Source organism: Pteropus vampyrus, unplaced genomic scaffold (assembly GCF_000151845.1).
Source record: "Pteropus vampyrus isolate Shadow unplaced genomic scaffold, Pvam_2.0 Scaffold50, whole genome shotgun sequence".
In the NCBI taxonomy this organism is placed as follows: domain Eukaryota; kingdom Metazoa; phylum Chordata; class Mammalia; order Chiroptera; family Pteropodidae; genus Pteropus; species Pteropus vampyrus.
The window spans coordinates 5,928,254-5,951,356 of NW_011888831.1; the positions used below are offsets into that span (position 1 = coordinate 5,928,254).

The following is a 23,103-nucleotide window of genomic DNA, read 5'->3' on the forward strand; positions in this document are numbered from 1 at the left end:
TTATACATGTGTTGACTCTTCTAATTCTATTCACTCTATTCCAGGTAGACAAAGGCTTCCATGCTTTCTTCTTCCCTCTTTTCTACGCAAACTGGTTTTGTGCTAAGAGTAGCCTAGTCGATGTGAAATCACAAGGATTGAGGTCTGGTTCTGGCTCTGCCCCTAGCTTGCTATTGGACTTTTACTTCAATGGGCTTTAGCCTCTTTATCTGTAAAATAAGATGTTCCGATGAGTTAATACTATGTAATATAGTGGAAAGAGGACCAAACTGCAGTGCAAATCCAGTCTTCACCACTTGTTAACTGTGTGATTTGGTGAAAGTTGTTTTGTTTCTCTGGACTTTACTTTCCTCACCTATAAAATAAGTCATCACCATTCACCTCATAGAGTTATGATGAGGACTAATTGAAATAACATATTTAATATACTTGATACAGGTTGGGGCATTTAATAAACGCAAGTTGTATATTGCCTTTAGAGTCCTTCCAGTCCTAAAATCATGTGATTCTAGCAAAGAAAATGTGATTTTTTATCCTTTACTCTTATTTATAGACCATACTATTCAGCCTAAGACTGCATGAGGGAATTCCTTTTATGTGGAAAACCTGTATATTTCAACAACTCATTTTAGAAAATGCATCCTTTATTGCATTGTCTATGATTTCTCCAAAACTTATGAAACCCATAAATCTAGACTGTCACAACATTCACAATACCTAAGACACGGGTTTTCGTTATTTCTCCAGATAATTCGCCCAGTATTTCATAGCAGGCAGCTTGGGTCACCTTCACCATTTTCTGTAGATCTTTAAATTCTCGATACAACAACATCCTATTCCTGCCAATGTTAAAATCGAGAGCTCCCAAAGCCTCTCCTGTTCTCTCACGAAGTGGAATTGCTATGCGGTTTTCTCCACAGACAGAGGCCAAAACAACTTCTGAGCTGTCCGTACACTTAAAGAGGAAATCTCTGAAACCAAATCCAAATAGGCATAAGGATATAAAACAACAGCCTGTTCATACCCAAACATTGAATCAGTCTCTTTTATGCCCACTACACTCTAACCCATCACCTCTTGTTGGTGTTTTATCTGCCTGCACCATCCCACCCCTTGATTTCACAGAGCTGTCTCCCTCAGCTCACTCACTCATCTCCTCATAGAAAGCCTTCTTTCCCTGACCACACAAAGTGGCAGCACCTGAATCATTCCATCATGCTATTTTGCTTTACTGACTTTACTAATACTTATCTAAAGGAATTCATTTTTTTGTTTACATGTTATCCAGTTAATAATTTTTTATTTACATATTGTCCAGTAAGTACTAGTTGAATGCCTGAAGGAAGGATGAGGGTGTTAGGTTCTCTAGAAGCAGAACCTGAGAAAGAGAAGCTTATGCAAATGTTTATTGAGGGAATTCTCTCAGGAGAAACCTGTAAGGGTCTGAGGAAAACAAGATAGAGCTATGTAAGAATGTGATTTCAGGTGAAGTGTAGCCACAGCCCGATCTCAAGGGGAGTTCTGGAAGGCAAATTGTGCCAAAATCTGCCCCACCTTGAGGCAAGGAAGAGGTTTTTTGTCAGTTATTGGCTCTAAGTTGCTCTGGGTGTATGTGGGGAGGGTGCTTACATAACTCTTCAGCATCTCTTGGTGAGGGGTTCCCATCTCTCAAGGGTGCTCTTTCAGAGAAAGTAACAGTGTGAATCATTAGCAGCGGTACCTGCAGCAGCAGGCAAAAAATGTATGGGGGATCTGGGCAGGGCATCGACATCAGCTGATTCAGTGAGGGACCTGAGGTTTCCATAGAAATATAGTGACTGCTTCTTTCTCTAGTGAGGTGTGAACAAATCTCTCTTTCTCTCTTTCCCTCTTTCTTCATATATATCAATATTGAGATGTCATTCCTTTGAGGTAATTGTAAAAATGTCGGTGATTTGTATAGCGTCAAAAAGCACATTTTTAGTTCATAATATCAATCTTATAATGACAGGTAAGATTACGTCTTTCTTTTGTTACTCCCACCCCTCCTTGAAGCTGAGCCACTACTTTGTGTCTTTATGATAAGTAGTAATGGATGCATCATGCTAAACTTTCCAGGCATAATGATAAAATTGATTGGTCAACAGAGTTCCTCAAAAGGTACCTGCTTTGAGTTACACACAGGAATCTAAAGTTATGAGTCTGGATGTTACAAGGACTTCTGTAAAACTTGACCACCACAAGAAATAACTGTGGAAAAGAGCTTAAAGCTGAATGAACATTCTGTTATGAAGCTAAAATAAAATTTAATTAACATAGATACTTAAATATCAAATTAGCCTAAAGTCTGAGATAGGTTATTGCCAACTCACTACACTGACCCCTTAAGAAGCAGTTGGCCCCTTTTATAATAGATATGTTCTCAGTTAAGATCTGCTTTGCATCTGTCCACAGTTTGATAGTGTTCCCTATATTCCAGAGGTTAGAGGCATTTAAAGTAACCTAGAACTGAGTACTTATTAAAGACAATCTTCTCTGCCTTCTCCCTATTTTTATCCAGCCTGCCTTCTTAAAAATATATACATACTTGTTCCAAGCTACCTAGCATTAAGAGGAACTCTGATAAGTAATGTGGATGTATTTGTCATAATTATGGTGAGATTTTGTTGAATTCCATGTTTATAAGAAAATCATAGAAAATAAAACACTATCATGCTTAAAAATATGCATTTTTAATACAAAATACCAATGACATGTGTTTTTAAAAGGACTTGAGAGGGAAAGGAGTTAATATGGCCCATGCAGACAGGAGTTTTTCTCTAAAACCAAATCCGAATGAGAGTCAGTAACACAATAAGAGGCAAAAGCTGTGTCTTCAGATCTATTGCACCGAAGGGTGAGGGGTGACTCTGACAGTCAAACAAAACAGACATGAAGATGCATCTCATACCTGAAGATGCATGTTTTTCTGAAGATGGTAGGGGGATTTTTGTGGATTTCTGTTAGACCCAGGGGCCCTGTCACCATCATCTTGCGTAAAACATAGTCTGAACCCTTGAAAAGAGAAAGATTTCATTACAGAGAAGAATAAGTAGACCTCATATTCTCATTAAAGCTTATGGGGACAGATAAATAGGAAAAAAATAAGAAAACTTTAGATGACCTCTAGCTTTAGGTACAGTAACATTTATTTATTCTGTACCACTAAGGAATGAGGTGTTCTGCAAGATAAAAATTTCAAAATACAATCTTCTTTTAAATGCACAAACCTATTTTTATAATTGTGATAGAATAGTGTTTACATTACTTTTCTGATATTAAAAGTACATTGTAGAACATTTGGAAAATACAGAAAAGCTCCCCTCCCCCAAAATAAGTACAATAAAATATATTCTCCAGTGAGGTCTTTATCTTTACTACCTCACCAAAACTGTATGTCAAGGCTATTACTGACTCTCTCATTGTCAGATTCCTAATCTTAATCTTCCTCTACCTCTCAGTAGCATTTGATGCAGGGAACAACTTCCTTCCTAATATACTTTCTTCACTTGGCTTTTGGGACACCACTCTCTCCTGGTTCTCCTACTACTTTACTAAGCACACCTCTGAGTCTCCTTGCTTCTTTTTGTCTCCCTCACCTCTAAGAGGTTTTTCAAACTGTAGGTCATAAACTACATATAGGTTATGAAAATATTTTAATGTCTTTTTAAACAGCTTTATTGAGGTATAATTGATATACAAAAATGCACATAATGTGTACAATTTGATGAATTTGGACTAATGAGTCTTGGTAAAGTTTTTTTGGTAGAGACTATTTTGTTTTAAGGAAGTAATATTAATATAGTCTGTAAAATACACTATACTGTAGGGAAGATGAATTCATTTGAGAGAAGCAAGAGGGATTTTTATGCTCTCCTTAAAAAAATCCTTTTATTAAAAATGAAAACTATGATAACAGGATCTATGAGGCTACATGATGAATGATGCTTAGAAGAACAAATGTGAACTTTTCCCTTGCCTCTCTACACTCCACGTCTTCGTGTTCTAGATGAAATGTTTTCAACAGAATACTTAGCAAACTGTAAAGATTAAACCACATTGGCAATTGGGTTTCTAGTTTCTTTCCTAATTTATTTCTTCCATGATTTGTTATTTGGTGTTAAGTATACTAGACAGATCCTTTTTTAGAATGTGTTTCTCGGTTTAAATCTTTAGCTAAAACCAACCAATCCCTCTCCTGTTTCCCCCACAAAATTGTGTATATTGACCACTGTTAGACCAGAAGCCTAATATAAAAAATAAGGGGCTTATAATAATGTCTGAAAATAAGCTTGTTTTTCATTTACTTTTACTTGGATCAAGACACTGTAAATTCAGCAAGTGCCTTGGCAATTATTCAACAGCGAGATAACTACTGCTAATTAAAATTTCCTAGGAAATCATTTAGAGAAAGAACCACAATCATTTAGAGAAAGAACCACAACTATTTTCTTCTGCCATTGTCTTGTTACTTTTTCCTCCTTTACCTTTCCAACATCTATTCATTCTCACCTTTCTCATTACACATTATCTTTAGTATTTATCCTATTTTGCTTTTTTCTCTTTTGACAAATATTTTTTAAAAGAATGAAATAAAATAGAATAGAAAATATCAGAAAACATCAATTGTAGTAAAAGTAGGTATTATTTGGGGGAACTTCTGTTTTAAGCATGTGTGTATGTTTGTAAAGGGTCAGGATATAAACTATTTTCATACTATAGGTCAAGGTCAACAGAATTTTGAGCCACAATGATTCCAAACACTTGAAATGCCTCAGGGCTCAGACCTCAGGTGTTTTTTTTTTTCTTTTCCCTATCTTCACTCATTTCCTTGGTCATCCCATCCAATCTCATGGCTTTTGTTTTGTTTTTGGTTATTTTGGTAAAATATACATAGCATTATATTATCCTTCTAATCATTCGCAAGTATATAATTCAGACATTAAATACATTCCCAATGTCGTGTAACCCAGTCTCATGGTTTCAAATACCATTTATTCACTAGTCTGGATTTCTCCCCAAACACCAAGTTCATATGCCCAACTGCCCATTTAGTTATCTCCACTTAGATGTACAACATTTTAAATTATAGTTTTAAGTTATAGTTTAAAAATATACTTTTCAATTTAGTAGATAAATTATCTTTTACTTAACTTTGTATTTATTTCATTATGAGAACAATTGAACACTTTTTTCATGCTTATTGACCATTTGCGTGAGAATTTTTTTTAATAGACTTGTCCTTTGCTTATTTTTCTTTGGATTTTTAAAAATCTCACTGATTTGTGTACAACAGTGTTAACCCTTTGTCAAACATGTGGCAATTTCCCCCCAGTCTGTCAAGAGTAATTGTTATTTTCTATAACTTTGGTGCAAGAAAGTTTTACTTTTTTATGTTGTCAATGAATCAGCCTTGCCTTAATTGTTTCAACCTTTCATGTAAGGAATTAGCCATACTTCCCAGACCAAGATTATAAATTCCCTGTCATCCCTCATTTTTTTTAGCTACTCTCATGTATTTATTCTTCCTCCAGATGAAAATTAAAATCATTTGGTCAATTAAAAAAGTCATTTTGAGATGTTTTTGGAATTTTGTTAAATTTATAAATAATTTTTGAAAGAAACTGTATTTTTTCAAATGGTCTTCTTGTGAAAAAAAATCATGATATGACTTTCTATTTTATAAAAAAAAATTATGTCCTTTGGTAAATTTGTAGTTTGCTTCATGTAGGACCTAAGGGTGAGGAGGTGAAGCAGGGAGAATGTTCCAGGCAGAGTAACAGCATTTTTAAAGTCTCAGAGATAGGAAAAAAAATTATTTTCTATTATGTATGGTTGGATGTGAAACATTAATTGTGGCATTATATTTTTTCCTCCTCCTGATAGTCTTCCCCCTCCTTCTTCCTTTTCATTAGATCAGAAAGTCTGTGTTACTTTAGAAAAAAATGTGATGAGATGAAAAGCAGAAAGCACCGCTAATCTCTGGCTTTCTTTTTTTCAAATGCCTACATTGATACAATTGAAGATTGCAAATGTTCACCATTTATCTCTCTCAAATACCTCAGGGAAATAAAAAACCAAGGTCTTGGTTTCCTTGCTGGCTGTCAGCTGAGGGCTACACTTAGCTCTCAGAAAGCTTGGGTCTTTAAACACAGCCCTGTACATCTCAGAAACTGCAATGGGGTATCAAATTTTTCTCACACTGTTATCTCCCTGCTTCTTCTCTTATCCTCTCATCTTTTAGAGACACATAGCCAGAAAAGGTTTTCTGCTTTTAAGAGACCACTGATACTTTTTACTTTTTTGAGGCACAGAGCAGACTGATGAAGAGAGATCTAGAGAGGCTGCCAAAGAGGAAGGGGGTGGCTTAGAAAGTTATTATATTTGAGTGCTTGAAAAAAGGTATCCTTACAGCTACTTCAGCCATTTTTAACACCAAAACTTTACTGTAGTGTCTTCCACCTAGGACAAACCCCTGACCACATCCTTAGATAGCTGTAGTGGTCTCTGCCTAACTGTAACTCCACCCAGATGCTGCTGCTGAGTGGTTCTCCTCTCCTCCCCTCTGGGGATGGTCTGCACCTCCATAAGATGGCCCTGAGTAAAATGGATAGTGACCTTTGTGGCCTTGTCTGCAGCACTGTGACTCTGAAACTATACACCCCTGAAACCATGCTGATTGCTATGGGTGATTTTAAACTTCTTCATGGTACCTTAGGTGTCATTTGCTTTAAGGCCCCAACAAGGTATTTCTTAAGTGTGGTGAGACACTGACCAAGTGGAATCCGCCCTGGATCCCACATCTTCAGCCCCATCGTGATTGTGGCCTATCAGACTCGGTGCTCTACTTTCATACTAAGCGGTCCTCACACCCACATAGACATGTTCCATTCCAGTTCTGAGGACACTTGGAGGCTCCCACCTCCACCCCACCCTGGAAACAGCACCCACAACTAGCAATTATAGATAGGGGGCCTTTCAAAAAGGAATGTGATGTAATTGTGTTATTCTAAAACAACAGTGCCTCATCCCTTCCCACTTCACCTATGATTCTGGTGGGGGCTGTCAGTTATAGTAAACTCCCCATCCTGACCAGAGGGGCAAAGCTCAGGATAGATCAAAAAGAGTTTTCTTTCATGGGTTTTCCAAGATGAAACAGGACGGAAAGATTCTTTTCTAGTTACTGAGCATCTGGCTTGCCCTGTGGAGAAAGCCCATCTTTAGCCAGAAGGACAAAGCCAAACTGTAGAGGGAAGCAAGCATGAGAACTAGGAAGAGAAAGAACTTGGCGGTACCAAATTCCTGGATCTGGTCATCCTGGAAGCCAGCTTGACTCCTGCCCCTTCTTCATTTTGGTCACATGAGTTAATCGATTCCTCCTTTTACTTAAGGCAGTTTGAGATGGACTCTTGCCACTCACAACCAAGGGTCTTGAGTAGGGATCATGAGAAATATGTCCCTTGTCATGCTAATAGCTAACTAAATATGGTTTTAAAATAGCAGTAAAATAATAACATCTAGAAACTCTGTTACCTTGGGAAGGTCTAACACTGCCCAGTCTTGCCTACCTGCTCTGGACCAGGCTCAATGAAGTATGTTGTGATGGCGGTAATGTCTGGTACAATGTCGTAGAGCCAGCTGATGCCAGTGATCACAACATGCAGGATGTGCTCCCGGCTGTGGACATAGTGATAGGCAGCGCTAAAGACACTGGCAACACCCTGTAGAGATAGAAAATTAATTGCCTTTTCTTTTTAAAATAGCAAAATAATTAGTAATGTATCAATTAGATTATCTTTTCATTAATGATAATCTTCCTACAAATTATTCATCAGTTTTCAAAAGGCAGTGTTCCAGCTTCTATGAAAAAAAAGATCATTATGAAATCAAAGGTGTAAGGAGAGATCTACTGTAAGATCCATATAAATTATTACATTTCCTGATAATCATCCAGGGAAATTTTATGGTATGTACAATCATAGAATAGTGTCAGAAGAACAAGATAAAACTTTGAAATGAGAAAACAAATGCTTAAAAGCCAAGACTAATGCCAGCCTTGGGAAGATAGGTAGGAGTTGCCCTGATCTGATGCAATATTAATGCCTACATCTTTATATGGCTACTGTAATCAGATGAACAGTACAGGATGTACTAGGTTCTGAAACCTGCAACATGTTAAGATTACACAGTCTTCTTATAGGCATAAAGAGAGCCTGTTTGTAGAGAAGGAATGGGATGTCCTTAGAACTCATCTGCGGTCTTGTTAAGAAACTCCAGAGACCACAAATTCTTCAAAAATACATGCATTTTATATTAGGACCCAAGGCGCCTAAGGGTAACACAGAAGCCTTTACTTCCAAAGGCTAGAGCATTAACTTGTAATTAATTTCGACATGTTCTCTAACAAGGTTATATATAGCTCACCTACTGATAACTCCATACTCCTCCATTTTGCTTCTTAATATCTTCACATCATTCTTATGTTAGGTGAGAATGAATCTTATTATTAAAAAGATGTCCAGAGAAAAAGATTCTACCACTTTCCATAGTTATAGATCCAGTAAGTGGGAGGAGAGATTTTAAAATAATGGTAAATAAACATAAAAAGCCAGGGGCTTACAGGGGAACAAATGATATGAGCATAGCAAGTTCCCAATTGCTGCTACATCCCAATCTATTGCCTCCATAAAGGCTTTCAAACTTCCTGCATTGCAATATCTATTCATAAAATTAAATTTAAACGCTTAAAGAAATAATCCAGTTATTTTATAGTCTTAAAAGTGCCTATCCTTTTCGTGATCTAATTTGAAAACATTACTACTCAAGAAACATTTAAGCTTTTTCCTTGCTTCTTCTCCATCAAAAAAATTATAGCACTGATATCAAGAGTTATGGAAATGCATATTATATTTAGCATTATTTGTTGAAAGAGCAAAGAATTTCTGGGTACCACTATTAATAAAACATAAATATGTACTTATTCTTACTATGTGGGTCTTAGTAGTTTAATGCTTGGATTTTGGTTCTACAGCATAAAATTATGTTTCTATGATTAATGCAATGGGACACATATTAACAATCTTCCCAGAGAGTCTGAGGCCCATATGTGCAAGTGAGGCTGAGAGTCCTTCCATGCGTAATGGGAACCTCTACAAAGACTGACACATACACATAGGGAACTGGAACCAGTATGGTAACACTATCTAAATACATAGTTCTACTCTCATCCAGTTTCAGGTTTTGCCTTTTAAAAAAATATAGAAGGAGAAGCCATCCTATCATTGCTATTCACAAATTCTTCTATGGCTTACCTGATAGAATCTAATTTCGTGAGGTAAGAAGATGTTTATTTCATGGGGATCTCTTAGGGTGTCAATAGCCATGACCCCAAAGATTCTCATATAAGCATCCTGAAGAGGCAGAGCCAGGAATGATCCATTTCGATCAGTCTTCTTGCGGGAATCATTCCAGAAGAAAATGTTCCCATGGTGTTGAACTTGGGGTACATGTATTGGTGTCCCTTCATCCACTACTGTAAAGCTGAGGAATAGGAATATAAGGATAGGAGAAGGGCACAGGAGAGGCTTTAAATCATGCAGGAAATAAAATCGATTCTCCATTGTAATCATAGCATTATATGTCAATAAAGTGGACTCAAAATTACCAGTTTGTAGAGTCTAACTTGAGAAAAAGATTTAAAAAACAAGCTTAGGTCATAACTGAGAAAACATATATAAACAGGATACAAGAGACATAACTTATAAAAGATAATATTATGAAGCAGAGTCTCTATGTGGCAAATTAATGCCTAACATGAGCTCTAGAAACAATCAGGTAAAATCATGTAAGATTGGAAACCCACCACCTCCCGGGAGCTCTAGAAGCATTGGTGACCTGAGACAATTTTTCTCTTGGTCAACTAACTAGGATTTTAAAGCTAGCTTACTTCAGGAAGGGAATTATTATTTTTAGAAAAGTAAAACCAACCTTTTCAAGAAATTCTTACCTGATTCCCTTCATGTCCCTGTAGAGTACTTTGTTTAGCACAAATGGAGCATCATCTAAAGTACAAGCTACATTCCTCAATAGAACAGTCCCTCTATGAGGCAGTAGTAGGTTTTCTTCTAAGAGAGAAATGTGAGCACTAATCTTCTTATTTCCATGGGCTTGAGCATCCTATGGAAAAATGTTTCTGACCATGTATTTGCCAAGAGCTATTCTCTTAATCATATCTCCCTGATTAGCCAGCCAGTTTGTACATCTGACCTCAATAATTTCATTTTCATGAATAAATGATGGAGATATTACCATTTATGGCAGTGAGGAAAAGATTGATACCACAGCTGTCCCCCAAACCTGAGTTTTAGTAAGTGATATGGATTTACTTAATGCCAACTAGACTGGTTTACTAAGAAAAAAATCTCTCAAAATCTACTTAAATTTAGAGGTTTAAAACTTGGATCCCTTTGAACTATAGTTATATTGTCTGGGCTTCAGTTAAAAGTATTTATTTTAGGAAGCTGGTACAAGATGGCTTCAATTCACTCATATTTCTTAACCATCTACTATAACGTGAATGTGGGGGAAAATGTTCTCAAGGAATTTTTAACATAGTTTGGCTATGACATTTAACCAATGTCATTTCAGAAAAGGATTTCTTGGGGCCCCAGATTGCAGACTTTAGGCAACTACTATTTCTAATGGAAATAACTGAAAACTCTCTGTATTTAAAATATTATGTTATTAAGAATATTACATGTTAACACATATATTGAGCATGTCCATAAATTGGGGGACATGAATGACATTATATTCGTCTCCACTTTCTATATATTTGGGTTTGCTTTTCATGCCTTTTTTTCTTCTGCCTTTATTACTCCTTTTATTCTACAAGGTCTATAGAGTAACTGACAAAAATGTGGTGAGATTTCTCTTAGGGTACTGCAGATCTCTGAAGCAAGTTGGAATAAGACCTCTTTTTCTTGATTGGTCTCCAGTTCTTGATCACCTCGAATGATACAGGTTCCCTGGATCAATGAAATCTGTGATATATGTAGAAGATAGCCATACTGTTTCTGAGAGGAACAGCAAGCTGGGAGTCTTAGGGGCGGCAAAACTTGAGCAGTGGCCTATCAAGGTGATATGTTTTCAGTGACATGATTCTATAATAGTCTCAGCTTATTTCTAGGCAGTGCTATGAAATATTGTGTGATATTGGATTGTACTTTATAATGACTTTATAATTTAAATAGTTTCTTTTTGAATGACTCCCAAAACATGCAAGGGGAATGTAGCTTGAATTGCTTGCACATCTCCCTACTGGTATTTTTCAGTCTAGCTTATTTGACTCTGGGCACACATTAATTAGAAATACCAAGACATAATTAAGTCTTTTATACCTTTCCTCTCTGCTTCTACCTCGCCATCCTACAATCATTCCAGTTGCATCTTTCCTAGGCTTTGGGTCATTGGAATGAATAAAACATCTATAGCAGTACCCAGAGAATTTTAAGAGAATTTAGTGTGTGCTCCTCCTTTGCAACCATTGAACATAACCTCCTGTGAGGAATCTTTTCCTTTTATCTATTGTTCTAGAAAATATACCTGTGTGAGGGCCTTAAAGGTCTCAGTGTACACTGGCTCCAGAGATACTCCACTTGTCTCTGAAGCACGTTGAATTTGGTGCAGCCACTTCCGTCTGGCACAATTCCTCAGATCCTCAATATGGCTCCTTTTTAAAGTCGTCATCAGAAACTCCACAACACTTTCCAGAACATGATCTTCATTGCCCCTCAGTTCAGATACAACCAATTCTATGTATTTCTGAAACTGTTTTGAAGACAGCCTCACTTCATGACCAGGGTGCGGCTTTGGAAATTGGATGTGTAGTTTAGCTAAAAGACATAAACATAAAACCAAGAACTAACCAAAAGTTCATTTGTCAGTGGAGGCAATTTTCATTCTCCTCTTACAGCAAACTGAAGACCCTGACAACTGCTCCCCATGGAAAATTCCCATGGAAAAGGTATATCAAAGGCATCTCTAAGCCCAACAGAACATCTTACAATTACTTCCTTTGCTAAACTCAAGATGATTCCTACGTCATCTTCTCTGTTTTTGTTTTGTTTTGTTTAATTCTATCACTTAGGTGAAATCCCAGGGCCAACTTTGATTTCTCCATACCTTTTTCATTCCATATCCAATAGACCACTTAATCTTACCCTGTTAGTCTTTGACAATGTATCTTGTGGCCATTCCTCTCCATTTCTATTTCCATAATACCGAACCAATATTAATTGCTTTAGAGTTGGATTACCAATAGTAAGGCTCAAAATACTAAGAGAAATAAGTCAGATAGAAAAAGCTGAGGACCATATCATTTTACTCATATATAGAATATAAAACTGAAAGCAACAAATGAACATGACAAAAAAGAGAGACTCATGGACACGAACAAAATTTTAGTGGTTACCAGAGGGAAGTGAGAGGAGCGAGGAGGTAGATAAGGATAAAGGGGGACACATATATGGTGATGGAAGGAACTTTGGGTGGTGAATACATAATGCAATATACATATGATGTATTATTGAATTTCACACTTGAAATGTATATAATTTTATTAACCAATGTCACCCCAATAAATTTAATTTAAAAAGTTATACATCAAAAAAATAGTAAGGCTCAATACATATTTATAAAATTAAATTAAAACACATCTTGTATTACGTAGTTCCCTGGTTCAAACTATATTTGGATCCAGCCCATGTTCCAATAATATTTGCCCATAATACCATACAGGAATTATTTGCTCCAGTATCTCCATTCCACTTATAGTCCCTGACCATGCCTTGCACACTTCTACATCAATGTCTCTTTTATTTTTTTATAATACAATCATGAATCTACTACCAAATCTGAATATTACCAACAATTTACATCTCCCTTCATGCCCCTGCTGTTGTTAACTCCCCGGTTCCCCATATCCCCTACCAATTTCCTGAAATTTTGCTTTTGCTTTATCTTTTCCTTCCTTTTTCTCTCCAATAGTGTTATTGTTTGTATGAGTATGTGTACTTCTAAACAATATGTAATTTACTTCTGCCTGTTTGTATACTTTAGAAAAAGAACATCATGTTATATGTAGTTTTCTGGGACTTGCTTTTTCATTCAACTTTATGCTACCATATCCATCCATGTTGTTCTTGTGACTGTGACTTATTCATTTTCATCATTATATAATATGTTATTCCGTAAGTATACCACCATTGATTTATTTATTCTCCTGTCAATGGACATGTCGGTTGTCGCCGGTATTTTGCTCTTATGAACAGTGCTATGAGCATTTTTGTACATTCCCTTGGGGTACATGTATAAATGTCTTTGACTTTTATTAAAAATTAATCAGTCACAGAGTATGTGACTTTCCCCCTTTAAAGTTCAAAATCTCTCCTTACTCAGGAAGGATTCCACCATGATTTCCCCCTTCCCTAAAAGACGGAAGCATTCACTCTATACCATTTATTTGACAATTAACAAATACCACCTGTTACTTTTAGTCATCTTGTCATATAAAAGCATCTCATTTCTGGAGCTGGACTTTTGTTGATTTTTGCTCTTTAGCATCCACTCATCTTTCTCCTGGTACTTATATCCCAAATTTAGCTTTGGAGAAATTACTTCACTGCCACTTCAGTTCATGTGTTTGAGTAGGGTTCCACTTGTGGTTCTAGAGGTGGAGCATGCATCTCAGGCCTAAGCCAGTCAGAACATTCCATTCCCCTAGCTAGAGGGGCTGGTCCAGACTAATACCACACTCTTTGCTTGAATGATTAAGAAAAGGACACTTTCCTTCTTATTCTTACTGGACTTGAGTAAATCTGTGAGTACGTGAGACTGGACCTGGTCACCACAAGGATAGAGGCTGTATGAAAATGGAGTCGACATATAGAAGACAGCAGGTCCAGACTAAAAGAGAGAGAAAGAGAAAGAAGCAGACACCTGTCCTAATGTCATTATTTAGTTTGTCTCGAACTAGCCCTGGATTTTTTCATCACATGAACCAATTAAATCTTTTTTTTTGCTTAACCACTTTGGGATGGGTTTTGTTTCTTGGACTCAAACAATCCTAATTCATACATTCCCAATTAGAGCAATCTTAAGCCTATTTGAGAAAAGAGGGTGGCTCTGCAGAGAAGTGGTTTAGCTTATAGTGTCAGAACCCAAATGGTATGAAGAAGGTGTCCACATGGGGTAGATGCTCAACATGAGGTATTCAAACCTGAGCAGGGTGAGAAGGAAATCCAAATGAAGGGACAACCCAGCCTGGGAAGTCAGAACCTAAACAGGATGAGGAGGGTGTCTATATGGAGAGGCAGCTCATCATGGAGGAGTCAGAGTTCAAGCAAGATGAGGAGGACTTCCAGGTAGAGAGTCCATTCAACATGAGGAGAGTAAGAAGCCTGGGTAAATTGAGGAGGGCATCTATATAAAAAGATACCTTGTCATGGAATGCCAGCGCTCAAAAAGTGTTTGAAAGGCATCTACATAGTGGGGGATCTGGTGTGGCATGTCAGAGCTTGAGCAGAGTGAGGAGGAAAACTGTGTGGGAAAAACTGATTAGTACAGGGTATTGGAACTTAAGTGTAGGACATCAGTTTGCAGGAGAGGACAGCATGATGAAAGATTAGTTCCATTCAGAGAAATTGATCAAATGAATACAGTCACATACCTCTTAATGACAGGAATAGTGCTGACAAATGTAGGTGATTTTGTTGTAAGAACATCACAGAGCACATGTACTCAAACCTAGATGATATAACCTACTACACACCTAGGCTATATGGTATAGCTTATTGCTCCTAGGCTACAAGCTTGTATGGCATGTTACTATGCAAAACAACACAAGATTAAGTCAAGCACGAGAGAAAATGATGCAATCAAGAGATGCGGTAAACACAAGATGTATGAGGCTGCTGCCAGTGTAACATAGCATTGTGTTTTATAGCAAACATTTTTATATGTAGAAAGAGTACACTAAATTAACAATAGAAAGTTTAGCATAGTAAATACATAAACCAGTAATAGTCATATATTATCATTACCAAGCATTATATACTGTACATAATTGCATGTGCTGTACTTTTATCCAATTGCAGTGCAATAGTTTGTTTACACCAGCACTACCACAAACACTTGAGTAATGTGTTATCCTACAATGTTACAACAGCTATGACCTCACCAGGAAATAGTAATTTTTCAGCTCCATTATAATCTTATGGGAACATCATTGTATATGCAGCCTGTTGTTGACTGAAATGTCATTACGTGGCACATGACTGTAAATATATTTAGGATAATATTAGCAAGTTAGAAGGAGCTACAAGTTAATTGAGTTTATTGACGTAACATCAGTTAATCAATTATATAATTTTCAGGTGTACATTATAATTTGACATCTGTATATTCTATTGTGTGTTAACCACCCAAAGTCCAGTTTCCTTCAGCTACCATATATTTGATCCCCTTTACCCACTTCACCCTCCTCCTATCCCCCTATACTTGACCCCGTTAACCATCTACCTCCCTCCTCCACCCCCACCGCCTACCCTCTGATAACCACCAGTCTATAGTCCATGTCCATGAGTCTCTGTTTGTTTGTCCTGTTCATTAGAGCAACTTGAATTTAATCATGAGGAAACATTCGCCAAACCTAAAAGAAGGACACATTACAACCTGCCTGTAATCTTAAATATGTCAAGGTATGGAAATCAAAGAAAGACCGAGGAGTTTCTTAGATGTTCCAAAGTAAAAAAACAGCAGTAGTTTTACGCTAACTACTTGTCCAGTTTTCAGTTTCTTTAAAAAATTCTTTGAGTTTTTCAGTGAGACTTTCTAAATAAATATGGTTATTAATGTTCCAGATTTCTGAAATTTGGTGACAGAATGATTCGCCAAAGAATTATAATTTTAAGAGAGTTAAATATCCTACTTAAATAGAAATTTATATATTAAAGCCAATCTTATCATTGAATAGAAAATTAAGGGCATATCCAACAAATGTTAATAGCTACAACATGGAAAATAATGGGAAAAGAGTGATTTATTCCATTAAATACTACAATGTAGACAGGTCACATATTCTACAGCTTTTTATATGTGATATTTCTGTTCAAAAGATTAGGCTACATTAGACTGGAATAAAAATGGGGAAATTACAAGATGCTCTTTCCATATAGAAAACTTCTATTTTGAGGATACTAGCAGAAACATTTCTAGAAATTTCATATTCTGTGACTTTATCCTATTTTATCCCCAATTTTGAATCTTGAACACAGAAATAGATATGAAGGGTAGAGCAAAACAAAAACAAACAAACAAATATACAAGAGCTGTTTGAAGATTTGCCAATATATTATTTGCTAATGTCTGAAGTTAAAATTTTCTTACATTTTTAAGAAACTAAATTTGACTTTCTTCTTCCATTTGGCCATCAGTTCAGCAGTCATCTCCTCAGGCCACATAGCTGTGTTCAGAGAAAGTTGTTTTGTACAAGCCTATCCTGAGTGAGAATAACTTGTTCTTTCTGTTTGAAGATATTTTCTTCTGGCAGCAGATTCTGCCTCCTCATTACTTTCCTCATTCTTATTTACTGGCTTAACCCATTACATTTTATGCTTTCTACCTATCCCTACTTCTGTACTTCAATCGTATATATTGGAGCATCCTTATATCAGGTTCCTTAAATTCTAGAATTCATCATGTCTAACTCCTCCATTTTACAAAGGAGGACACCTGGGTGTACGGAAGTTCAGTAACTTGCCCTTCATGTGACTATATAGTTATAGATCCAGTATTGGAACCCAGCTCTCCTGACCATTGTGTAGTATTCTTTCCTCTGGTTTTGTGTCATGAAATCTGCCCATATTATAAATGGAAACCAATTCATTATGCCTTTAGAAACTTCATTAAATAAACTCTTTTTAGATACAATCTAAGAAAATAGTGCAGTGTAGTGTAAAGTTTGTAAAAGATATAATTAATAAAGAATACATGACAATTGATAAACTTATGTACATTTGAAAATTATTAATATAATGATTTTTGAAAGGGCTGAAGAACTTAACTACCTTGATAATTCTTTTCATGATATTATTTCAGTATATACTTTAAGAATTGGAAATCTGGGGTGCAATGCTGTGGTGGGGAGATCTGAAGTTGATTCTGAGAAACCTGAATTAGTGTTAGCAGAAGAGATATGGAGGAGCCATAGAACACTGAGGTTGAATTCAGGAAGACCTAAGACGATGGAGAACTTGCTTGCTCTCTACACTTTTCAAAGGAGAGGTTGGTATGGTGACAGACAATGGAGGCTTTATCAAAATCCTAGGCTGTCAGAAGCAAGGTCTAGTCCACTGAACTCACATGTCACTCTGTCATGTGGATAAGCCCTCTGAGATAGTAGATGTTGGAGACAAAGTGTAGGTGAAGCTTATTGGCTGAGAGATAAAAAATGATAGGATAAAAGTATCCTTTTCCATGAAAGTTGTCAACTAAAGAAGTGGGAAAGATCTCAATCCCAAAAAGAGGTGGTACATATATACAATGGGATATTACTCTGCCATAAGAATGAACAAAATCTTTCTATCTGCAATGACATGGATGGACTTAGAGGGTATTGTGCTGAGTGGAGGACATCAGACATAGACAAATGTCATAGGATTTCACTTATATGTGGAATCTAGAGAAGTGGATAAACAAACAAAAGAGAAACAAGCTCATAGAGATCATTGTGATGGTTGCCAGATTGGGGTGGGATTGGGAGAATGGGTAAAGGGGGGAAGGGATTAAGAAATACAAATTGGTAATTACAAAATAGCCATGGAGATGTAGAGTATAGCATGGTGAATATAGTCACTAGTATTTTAATAACTATATATGGTGTTAGATGGTTACTGGATTTATTGAGGTGATTGCTTTACAAGTTATATAAATGTGTAATATATATTAGACATTTAAGTGTACAACTTATACGATATTGTATATCAATTGTAATTGAAAAAAAAGAAAAGACATGAAATGTTAATGAGGATGTGGAGAAGGAATCTTTGTGCACTGTTGATGGGAATGTTAATTGGTATAGTCACTATAAAAAACGGATGGAGATTCTTCAAAAATTAAAACTAGAACTACCATATGATCTAGCAATTTCACTTCCAAGTATATATCCAAACAAAACAAAATCACTATTTCAAAGAGATATCTACACCCCCTTGTTCACTGCAGAATTATTTACAATAGCCAGGATATGAAAACAGCTTATGTCCATCAACAGATGAATGGTTAAAGAAAATGTAGTATATACAATGAAATATTCAGCCACAAGAAAGAAGGAAATCCTGCTATTTGCAACAACATCGGTGGATCTTGAAGGTATTATGCTAAGTGAAATAAGTCAGATGGAGAAAGACAAATACTATATGATCTCATATATGTAAATCTAAAAAAAGCCAAACTCATAGAAATAGTGTATAATGGTGGTTCCCAGGGGCTGGGAGCAGGGGAAATGGGGAGATGTTGATCGAAGGTACAAACTTCTGTTATAGGATGAATAAGTTCTGAGGATCTAACATATAGCATAGTGACTATAGTTAACAATATAGTATTATATACTCGTAAGTTGCTGAAGAGAGTAAATCTTAAATGTTCTCACCACAAAAAAAATGCAATGGTAATAAAATACCTAAGAATAAACTTAAAAAAGAGTGTGAAAGAACTATATCCTGAAAACTATAAGATGTTATTAAAATAAATTGAAGAGGATACAATGAAATGGAAAGATATTCTGTGTTCATGAATTGTAAAAATCAACAGTGTTAAAATGGTCATATTACCCAAAGCAATATATAGATTTAATGCAATCCCCATCAAAATCCCAATGGCATTTTTTAAAGAAATAGAACAAAAAAATCATCCGATTTGTATGGAACAATGAAAGATCACAAATAGCCAAAGCAATCCTAAGAAAAAAGAACAAAGCTAGAGGCATCACATCCCCTGACTTCAAACTATGCTATAAGCAACAATAATTAAATCACTTTTGGCAGAAAAATCAATCACTATTGGTATTGGCAGAAAAAAAACAGACAAACAGACCAACAGAAAAGACTCAAGAGGCCAGAAATAAACCCACATATGCATACGCAAATAATTTTCTACAAAGGAGCCAAAAACATAAAACAAGGAAAAGAAATCCTCTTCAATAAATGGTGCTAGAAACATTGGAAAGCCACATACAAAAAAATAAATAAAAAAATGAAGCTAGACTGCTATTTGTCACAAAAGATACACAAAAATTAACTCGAAACGGATCAAAGAGCTAAATATAAGACCTGAAACAATAAATGCATAAAAGAAAACATAGGTTCTAAACTTATGGTCCTTGGTCTTAGAGACAATTTTATGAATTTGAACTCAAAGGTAAGGGAAATAAAAGCAAAAATAAATGAATAGGACTCTATCAAACTAAAAAGCTCTGCACAGCCAAAGAAACCAACAAAACAAAGAGACAATCAACTGAATAGAAGAAGATATTTGCAAACAACACCTCCAAAAGGTGGCTAATTTCCAAAATATATAAAGAATTCATACAACTCAACAACAACAAAACAATCCAATTAAAATGTGGGCAAACTACCTGAAAACACACTTCTCCCAAGAAGACGTACAGATATAAGACCAACAGATATATGAAAAGCTGCTCAACTTCACTAGCTATTAGGGATATGCAAATCAAAATCACCATGAGATACCACCTCACACCTGTTAGAATGGCTATTATCATCAAAGTAAGTAATAACAAATGTTAGAGAGATTATAGAGAAAAAGGAACCTTTATACACTGCTGGTGAGACTGCAAACTGGTACAGCTACTATGGAAAACAGTATGGAGGTTCCTCAAAAAATTCAGAATAGAATTACCATATGACCCAGCAATCTCTTCTGGGTATCTGCCTGAAAATTTTGAAAACATTTATTTGTAAGAATATATGTACCCCTATGTTCACTGCAGCATTATTTGTGGTGGCCAAGACATGGAAACAACCAAAGTGTCCTTCTATAGGTGATTGAACAAAGGAGATGTGGTACTATATACAATGGAATACTATTCAGCCACAAGAAAAGATGAAATACTGCCATTTGTGACAACATGAATAGATCTTGAGAATATCATGCCAAGCAAAATAAGTCAGAAAAATTTGAGAACCATATAATTTCACTCGTATGTAGGATATAAAATTGAAAGCAACAAATGAACAAGACAAACAAAAACTCATAAACACAGACAACAGTATAGTGGTTACCAAAGGGAAAGGAGAATGGGAGGAAATAGAAAAAAGTAAAGGGGTCAAAATATAGAGTGAAAGAAGATCAAACTTTAGGTAGGGAACACACAATGCACTTAGAATTGTACATTTTGGTAATTTTATTAACCAATGTCATCTCCAGTAAATTTAATAAAAGAAACGATAATTATGTGAGGTGATGGAGGTATTAATTAACATTACTGTGGGAATAATTTCACAATATATAAGTGCATCAAATCAACACGTCATACACCTTAAACTTATATATCAATTATATCTCAATAAAGCTGAAAAATTATAGCCACACTGGTAGGTATGAAAGTGGTACCTCATGGTTTTAGAACAACCATTGTTTAACTGTATATATGTCACAGTACTGAGAAACTTGAAGCCAAGATGTTACCACACTTAAATAAGAAAATTCTTATATTATTACCTTTCTTCATAGATTCTTTTTCCATTCCTTCCTTATATGTGTACAAAAGTTCATCAACTTCCTTTAGATCCAGGAAGCCTGAGCCATCACTGTCCCACTTCTGAAACAGAGCTTCTAGGAGAAGTCCCCGTCGGACTCGGGAAGCATTTTGTCTAGCCTAGAATACATAGGATAAAAAAGCAAAGAAGATGCGCCATTCATTGTACGAGCTGGCATCCTAAGTTTATTCCCCCTAAAGAGCAGTACTTTTTTTTTTTTAAAAAAAAAAAAAGGCTTTATTTTGAGGACTAAGCATGATATTAATGAGAAAATTAAGCTTTTAATTTTAATCCTCTAAATACCATTTCTGTTTCACTTCTAGAACAAAAAAAGACGGGAATTCTCTGCATTGAATTAAAACATTAATTTGAGAAGAGGACTGCACTCCTTAAGAATCTTTAAATTATTCCTTTCTACTCCCTCACTGGTTGTTCTGGAATGTGATAAACACATGGGGTACTCTGCCTGACTTCTTAGTGGGATATATTCTGTAGTGAAGGGAAATGAATGGCAGTGTTCAAACAATGAAAAATGATTGTATTCAAAAATTCTTTTTTATATTTAACATTGACCTAACTTGACATTAATTACCTTTTAGATTTTTTACTAGGTTAATTATATCAATTAGATAGTAATTTAATTAACATCTAGCTAGATTTAATTGCTAAAAGAAAGCGAATATATACCATTTGGTTGAATAAGGAGAACTGCAATAGAGGAAGCAAGAGATATCAACTCCATAATTAGGCTGAAAAGACTCATAAGGCTGCTGAAGTTACTGAATATCCCTGGTGAATCTAATTTACACATTTCATATAAGAGCACATAAATTGTTTATATCAGCTAATGTGTGTGTATTTATCTATCACCCAAGTAAGTTCTTAGGAAATAAATACTACCTCGGTGCAGTGCACATGAATAAAAATATATATTCAAGCCATAACTCTACTATATGCATTTATAAATGAACTCATGCAGCAGACAGACACACACACACATCTTTGCTCATACACATATCTGCTCTTCAAAAATCTGCTCTTCAAGCTTCAGAGGAGGAAAAACAAAGCTGTATAATAAACCATCTCCTGCCCCAGCAATCACGATAGTGTTAGGGGAATGAGTCCTCTGGAGTGTAATCTTAGAACATTTGACAATAAAATAAAATATTTAATGGCCATGCTCATTGAAATAAACTGATAAGTTTGGTGTAAATTTTTAAAGAAGAGCCACACAAGAACAACTGAGGTAGAGAGATTTACTTATAACAGTGACTTCACTTGTTTCATTAAGCAATATTACTCACCTCTTCTAAACCATTTATTTTCTCTTCTTTTGTTTCAACGTAGCCTCTCTTAAAAAAGAAGGTGAGGGTCTCACTGACACTCAAGGGAGTATCTTCACCAACAAATGTCTCCAGGAGTTGCACAAACTGGAGCAGATTGATGGAAACTCCATTGAAAGCACTCCTACCTTTTACTTCCTTATAAGACTGAATATTTCTGATAATTGAATGTAGGTCTATCAGTCAGGAAACACACCAAACAATAAAGTTAATAATTTTCTCAAAGATCAAGAAAAATATACAAGTATTTATTGTAATGGACATCTGGTATTTTTTTTTTTTTTCCTGTCAGGAATCCATGCTCCTTTCATGAAGACAGCACCCTTTTTTTAATTTGACAAAAACTCCCCCATTGTCAGTTTAGATAAAGCAGATGGTACTGAGTCTCCTCAACTCTTGCCCAAGGATGGCTACATGATATAGGTCTGGATTTATATATGACAGCAATGTAACATATTATGGGCCAATGAGAATTATACCCAAAACTTTTAGGAGAACTATTGGGAAAAAAAACACTCTTTTTGTACTCTGATTCCTGAACTTGTAGGATGTAGGCTTAAAGATACTTTCATGGACATCTTTGTCACAGTATCAAAAAAACAACCTAAAATTGAAAGTTACACAGAGAAGAAGAGGGTCGAGAGCCACAGACAGTGTCTCACGGCTATTGTTGAGCCCTTGGATTCACTGTGTCAAAAGCCAGCTGCAATTTCTACTTGCCAGTTAAATAAGTCTGTAAATACCACCACTACCACCTCTCCCCCAAAGAGTCTTTAATATATTTATCTTGGAGCTCAATGTTATAGCATAAAGCATATTTCATAAAATTTCAACCCAATAACTTAAATTTCATTTATTCATTAATTTAACCATTCATGCTCTTATGCCATACATGTGAAATTTGA

The 23,103-nt window shown here is 35.8% G+C and overlaps 1 protein-coding gene across 1 annotated transcript in view; it reads right to left on the bottom strand.

The window, feature by feature from the left end:
* The window catches only part of EFCAB5 (EF-hand calcium binding domain 5), a 119,723-nt gene that overhangs the window by 15,721 nt on the left and 80,899 nt on the right, over positions 1-23,103 (bottom strand). Inside the window, exons 17-24 of the mRNA XM_023530372.1 lie at positions 22,160-22,374; positions 20,818-20,974; positions 11,623-11,912; positions 10,025-10,194; positions 9,330-9,558; positions 7,587-7,739; positions 2,930-3,033; positions 704-971 (exon numbers count right to left, since the gene is read on the bottom strand). Coding sequence (XP_023386140.1) covers positions 704-971; positions 2,930-3,033; positions 7,587-7,739; positions 9,330-9,558; positions 10,025-10,194; positions 11,623-11,912; positions 20,818-20,974; positions 22,160-22,374 — 1,586 coding nt within the window. The remainder of the gene's footprint in view (positions 1-703; positions 972-2,929; positions 3,034-7,586; positions 7,740-9,329; positions 9,559-10,024; positions 10,195-11,622; positions 11,913-20,817; positions 20,975-22,159; positions 22,375-23,103) is intronic.